A 7,173-nucleotide genomic window follows, 5' to 3' on the forward strand; every position below is an offset into this window, starting at 1 on the left:
GTTTGTACCATAGTCATATGTTCTTTGGTAGCAGATACCTGGGACTCGGGAGTCAACCCTTACTGAAAGATCTAAAAATTCCTGACTCTTTAAATGTTCTTCCCAGCTACTAAGCCAACATTCTCCATTGCTTTCTGTGGTGGATGGACTGTGGAGGTGTTTAAAACCTTTTATGTGAGAGTCTCAAGCTATTGAAAGGGAGGAGAAGGAGGAGTATTTCAAGAATTGTTTCAGACATTGATCCATGTTTTTCTTTAATAATCTGGTGTTTGATTTGTAATGTAAAAAGTTGTGATTTTTTAGTGTCAGAGAAACCAATATGTTAAAATAGGCAATTAGCAGTTTTGAAAGCTTAGAGAATGAGGGTTGTTGCATTGGATGCAACAAACTTCATCCATTTGTTCAACTTCCAAAATAGTTCTGCTTTTATTTTACAATAAATATCCTATTAAGTTGGGCAGTTTAGTCCCTTTTTTCTTCTCTGACAGTGGCAAAAGGAAGAGCTGTGAGTATGACCACATCTGCTCACTCATTTCCCTCATTCATGGTTGCTGTACTGGGGATTTCAGAGGTGCATGCATCTGTCCCCTGTTTAGAAGTGTTGGCAGATCTGTTGGCCATTAATTCATCCATGTACTTTTGAACAAGGAGACATCTGCCTCTGTTGTGTCATCTGGCAACTCTTTTTAGCAGTTTGCTGCTTGCTGTGTAAACCAATCTTCAGCTTTGTTAAGTGCCCCCAGTTCTGGTTTCACAGTTTGGTGGGAGCTCAGCTCTCATGGGTTCTGTGCTTGTTGCTTTGGGTTTTTTCCAGAACTGCAGCTGGAGCCAAGTAGCTCATGTGTGGCTCTCAGAGCCTGTTTAACATTTGTGCTTTGCCTGGTGACTGAAGTGGGCTAACATTCTTGTTTGTTATTCCCCTGCCCAGGAGAGAAGGTTTATATTTATTTGTGTATGTGTATTTTTGGAGTAGAACATAACATAAATATTAGGAACTTTTTACTTTGGGGAAGTAGAGAATACTGTGAAATCATTATACTCCTATGAGTTTTTTAATAAAGTTGCTTCCAGGCAGTGTTGTACTTCTACAAATTAAAGTCCTCTTGACCTGACCTTTATTATTTAATTCTCTTGTTATTGAATGTAGGCAGGAGTCTTTCTGTCCAGCTAATGGCCAATTTTCTAAATTTATTAGTAATGGGTTTAATAAACTGTGTCCTCCTTAGGTAGTCATGACCCTCTTATCCTACATTCACTAAAGCTGTTTTAGAAACCCAGGTCTTGAATGTTGATAATTTTTCTGAAGTATTTTTCTGAGATGGGGAGAGCAGTCCCATGTTAAGATTAAAACCTCTCTTTATACTTCAAAGTTATCTCAGTTAACTGTTACCCTTGGTACCCTAAAAGCTGGTACCTTGGTGGAGAGTTTTATGAATTAGAATTCTTTAAATTCTGTCAGGTCGGTTACTGCATAGTTCCATTTTTCTTCAAATCAGGATTTTCTGAGCTTAACATCAAGGAACAGCTTTGAAACCTTCTTAATTTCCACACAGATTCTCATCAGAGTGCTATCTAAGCAGCAGAAATAATCAACACCTGCAAAAGAAGCTATTTGTACTCTTCTTTGCCTTTCTTTTCCATGGGCAACTAAGGTTATAAGTGTTGAATACCTGCTAAATCTCTTGGGGGTTTTACTAGCCATGTTCCCATGGTTTCAGCCCAAGTGTGTATTTGCAGTAACCCAATTGTCATTTGTCGGGAACAGGCTAATTCAGCTCATGTTCATATGCCAAAGAACTGCAACATCTTTGTACTGTTTGGGCCAAGGATGTTACACAGTGATAGGAGAGAGGAAATACTAAAAATTGCTTCTGTCACTGGAGTGAACTCAGTGCATCTCTTGCACTGAGAGTCTCTAGGGGCCACAAGGAAGGTAAGCAGCTCCAAGAGGATCACTTTGGCCAGTGGACCACAAGACTGGCAGTGCTGCCATATAAACCACTGCAAAACCAATATTTTTCAAATGACAGATTGAGTACATTCAAGTAAAGAGTGCAGGAGTTTTAGAGAGGGAAATATGCTATGTTGTGAAAAGTAGCATTAGTAGCACATCACAGTGGTATCAGATCCAGTTTATTAGACTGTTTGTTGTGAAGTTTAGGGAAGTGGCAGTTGTCTTGGGAGCAGACATGGTATTGTGTTCAGTGGGGATTTGTGTGTATAATCAGTGAAGAAGCTATGGAAATTCTAGGTCCATTATGTCCTTAAACTATTCAGTGTCCTTAATAGTAACTAACAATCTTTCTTGTAATTGAGAAGGGATTTGTACATACTTTGTGGAGAGCTTATGCGTAAACTGAAGACAACCCTCTGCTGTACATGCTTTTGACAAAATGTGTTTGTACCCAAAGTGTTTTTCCTGTCATTTTCAAGTGAGATTGCATATAATCTTGCAGAGTTGTTCTGAAATCAGTCCTGTGATCTCTAATAACTTTTGTCCCATTATTTAGCTACCCTATTTACAGTTTAGTCTGTGTTTTCCCTTTCATGAGTGTGATTACACAGTGCTCAAAGCAAACATGGCTAGTTAATCACTGTGTTTCCCTTCTTTTGTTCTCCTGCCATAAATCTGGCACAGTGCTTTTGCTTACTTGCAGCAGTTTATTCTAATTCTTTGATTTATCCAGTTGGTACATTATCCTACATTTTCCTGTTGCCTCCCTGTTCTGTTTGGCTGCCTTTTAGGTGTAGACATAACTCTTTCAAAACAAACCTGAGCAGTTTTGGACTTGGAATGATTTTTGTGGTGTTGTTTTTCTAATGTATCAATGGGCACATTTTTTTCAGAATGGAAGAGAAGCACCATCCTTGATGAATGTGGCCATTTTATGATATAGAACAAATATAGTATAATTTTTTAGTAAATCAGCTCTTCCAGGTATTACCTCTGTAATTTAGCATGTGAGAGCTTCTTGCACCATATTTTGTAGAAGTGTGTAACACTGAATTTTTGCTTTTGTAAGAGTACTAGTTGCTGGAAACAAAAAATACGTCTAAGATTAACTGATAATTTGTTGGATTTGCAACTTTCTTTGTTATAAAAATTGTGGCTATTTTCCTTATTTTTAAATGACAAAGTTGGAAACTCAGAGTAGCATGCTGAAAAGTTATGTACGTAAATCTTGTCTGGTTGGTTTCTGAATGAAAACAAGCACTGTAGTAAAAAGCTGCATGTAATCAATATAATTATTCAGGTTTTATATCTTTTGACACACTTTGTACTGATGCAGCCTGGCTTTATGAACTGACAGTCCTTCCCATTGTCTTTCCAGGGTGCTGATAAGACTGTGAAAGGCCCAGATGGACTAACTGCCTTTGAAGCCACTGACAACCAGGCAATCAAGACTCTTCTTCAGTGACGGATGGACTGATATCTTAAATGTCTCTCCTGTGGCCTCACACTGCTGCCTGTCTGTCACTCTTTGCATCTTCCAGCTTCTTCAGCTAAATACTTTGGGGGGAGGGAAATTCTTTATGAGTCAGACTAGTTAGGGGCTTGTATCAAATATAATCTGGTTGGAGGGGGTTGAAAACAATTATGAACAGTGTCCCTCCAGGACTTCTTTCCAGTGCACAATCTTTTTCCGTTTCTAGTGAAAATGGAAGAAGGAAGACAGACCATGCTGAATATTTGGCTTGTAAGCCTCCTAGATTAGTACTAAGATTTCTTAGATGGATGGAAGTACTTCCTCTAGATGGAAGTACTGTGCTATGTACCTGAAACTAATTGTGAAGGAGACAATAGTCCCATGCTCTTAGTGTCTGCCATAATCTGAAGTGTAGTAATGTAGGTGGCTGGGTTGCTCTTCTCTCTTCTCTCTCAGTGGGTAGCTTTATTCTTCTTCTGCCTAAAGCTTCTGTTACAGTTTTGAGGACTTTTGATACTAGTTATTGGAGCTGTTCTTTATATTGACTAATTGGATGTCACACTAATGTTTTCTGACTCTTGAGCAAACAAAGAAAGACCAGTTGAGGCATGGTGGTGTTACACTCCATAATACCTGCCAAGGTACTTTTGGATGCTTGAATTTGAAGTCTTTCTATCCCATATTTGTTTCAGTCCAGGACAAACATTTTAAGTAACTGATTTTGACAGAGGGGTCAAAATTTCACTGTAGTTTTTTTCCAAAAGGAATGTAAGATGAAATTTCTTTACTCACCACATCAGCATAAAATACCTGTGTGAAAGCTCCAGGCTGTTTGGTACACAAGGGTAATCAAGGCAAATGTGGAAAGATCAGGTGAATATTGTTGCTAAACCTTTCTGGTAGACATAGAACCTTTCTAAGTTCAGATGTAGAAGCAGGAAGATGTACAAGCAGAAGTCTTAACTTGCTCTAACTACTACAGAATTTTTTTAATTGTGCATAGCTTCAAATTAGTGTTTCATTGTCGAATGGATGAACCTCTTAAATTCCATTAAGGCATGAGGCTTTTTCTGGAAGTTCCCAGTATGACCATACCACATTAACCACTGACTTTTAGATAAGATTTACTATACTAGTATGACAGTCTTGATCACTTGTGGGAAGGTATTTAATGATGTTGTAGGCACTCCTGTCACATCTTGTGGTTCTCAGGAATATCTGAGCTGCTGGCTTTCATCCTGAAAATTTTCATTAGATGCCTGGTTCATCTAAAACTGAGTAACAGGTTCTGTACCACAAACTGTACATCTTCCTCTCTTTTGAAATACAGATGTCAAACTTCCTGGTAACAAAATACAGAAAAGCACGTGTATATAAAGTCTCATGCTGAATTCTGAAACAAAAGTAGCTGATATTACTTTGATATCACTGTTGAAATTGAGAGGATATATAGAAGTAGACTGGTGACTACCACTAGTATTTAATGGAGATTTAGTTTTACTTGAATAATGTTGCATATTAGGATTGAATGTCTCAAATATGAAAAGCATTGCATTGAGAGTGTAAAGTGAGAGCAGGAACTGATATACATCTACACATTGAATAAGAAAAGCAATGGAGAAAACAATCAACTGTGGCCATAAACTGTACAGTGCAATTAATCTATTTCTTGGAGATGGGTGGCAAGGAAGAACAGAAGGGTTGGAAATCAGTGATAAATCAATTGGTGAACTGCTGATAAAAGAACAAGAATATTTGGTGAACAGTGCTTTTAAAAACTATTTATAAGAGGACTCTTTAATCTTATCTCTGATCAGTGCTGGATTGTCATGTCATTGTAATAGTGTGAACACAGACAATAGGTTTAACTCTTTATTCAGCTATGAAAGTAACAATCTTTGGCATCAGTTTGCCTCCATATTATGCTATTAAATACTTAGCTATTCAAATGCTAGTCTAGAAAACTGCAATCTGTTTTTACGTGGAGAACTTGATTATTCAAGTTTTTTGTGTTGATTAGTGTCAAGTTGTCTGGGCATAGTGGTTTGTATTTTTTTTTTCCTTCGGTATTCTTTCCTGCCTTTCCCTTTAACTCTCATTTAAGTGAGCAAAGAAACATCATCTTTGTACTAACTCTTCTGGAGATTCACTGAGGCAATTTTGCCTCCCTTTTTCTACAATTATGGGGACACCTTATTTTTTCTTACTTCACCCTTTGGGGGGGAAAAAGAAGCAAACAGACTTCAGTGAGTCAAGTGTTAATTTGGCTGTAATACATACCCAAGCTGCCTTTTGAGATAGTTAAAAAGATGGCATTTAATGTTTGGCTTATAAAGAAGAAATACTTTTCTGCTTTTTGCACTACATAACAGGTGTTTAATCATTTTGCCCAGGATTAAAAAAAAAAGTAAAAATAAAAGCTTATACATTTGTAATTGTCTCAAGACTGGGCTTATTCATTTGTTTCCTTCTTGTTAGCTATTTTGTGGAAAAAATAATGGGTGGCTTCCTCTATCTTTGAGTAGGTCCTAACTAGATAAAAATACCAAACTGTAAATTATTTTTCATTCTATAAACAGAATTTAAATGCTTTGTCAGACTGGAATTGCATATACTTGGAAATCCACTCTGTTCTTAAACCTTTTCCTTTGAAATTTGTGCTGAATAAGTTATAAACTTAAGTATATTTTGGATTTTGTACCCTCTGCTCCCTTTTTCTTACAGGGAGCAAATGAGAAAAGGCGTACAATAGTTAAATGGAACTGAACATAACACTGATTATTTGTAGAAGAGGCTGGTAAGAATAGAGTGTCCTAGGTCAAGCAATTGCAGTGTTGCATGCGAAATTTCAAAACAAACTTGTCTTAATTATATTTTGTAAATGGATAAACAATCATCTTTCTACACAGTGACAGAAGAAAAATTAGTGCTCTGTGCATTTTGATATTTGACTTTCTCTTTTCACCATGGTTAACTGTTTTGACACAGTTGGGTTCATCATTATCATGGTTCATAGACATCAGAATGCTAAATGATACTGTATTTTTAAGTTTGTGTTGCAAGAATGAATGGAATAAACTTGAATTGTGCGATATGAGAATTCAGAGTTTCATTTCTCTTTCTGCTCCTGTGTTTTATTAACCTCAGGCTACAACTTTTTATTTACCTGGAAGGCATCTAAGTTCCAGCTCACATGTACAGTGATTAAAATGTTTAGCTGCTTATAAGAAACATGGAATGGAAGCTGCTTTGAAAACTAAATATATAGTGCTCTTTGTGGTTGTTTTGGGGAGTTTTAAAGTACATCCATTTAAAGGGGGTTTTGATAATTTTTGTGGCCTTGCAGTCTGCTTTTCCCACTTAAATGGTTAAGGTTGAAGATCTTCTATTCATGTTAAATTCTAAGAGACAATCTGTAGAGAGAGGAGTGTTCCTTCTATTACTTGTGAGGACTGAAGCCAAATGCTTTCTCCTTCATCGAAGAAATTGAAAACCGTTATTAACAGAAATCACAGCTGAAGTATGAATAAAATTGTATAGAAATGTTTATTCATTATTCTTGTGACATCTTTACAGTGACTTTGTCAGAACTTCCTTTTTTAACTTTGCTTGTCAGTAGAGATTTGAATCTAATTGCCTGAAGTGTTTGATGATTTATTTTAAAATAGACACTTATAAAGAAAAGTACAGGAAGATGTGTCAAAGTAGAAGAACTATAAATATCAAAAAAATATTTCAAAATAAA

The 7,173-nt window shown here is 36.6% G+C and overlaps 1 protein-coding gene across 1 annotated transcript in view; it reads left to right on the forward strand.

The window, feature by feature from the left end:
- The window catches only part of MTPN (myotrophin), a 30,306-nt gene extending 23,778 nt beyond the window's left edge, over positions 1-6,528 (forward strand). The window contains exon 4 of the mRNA XM_041398667.1: positions 3,333-6,528. Within this exon, the coding sequence (XP_041254601.1) occupies positions 3,333-3,419 (87 nt within the window). The 3' untranslated portion in view covers positions 3,420-6,528. The remainder of the gene's footprint in view (positions 1-3,332) is intronic.
- The last annotated feature ends 645 nt before the right edge of the window (positions 6,529-7,173 follow it).

Source organism: Onychostruthus taczanowskii, unplaced genomic scaffold (assembly GCF_017590055.1).
Source record: "Onychostruthus taczanowskii isolate IOZ18803 unplaced genomic scaffold, ASM1759005v1 scaffold15, whole genome shotgun sequence".
NCBI lineage: Eukaryota > Metazoa > Chordata > Aves > Passeriformes > Passeridae > Onychostruthus > Onychostruthus taczanowskii.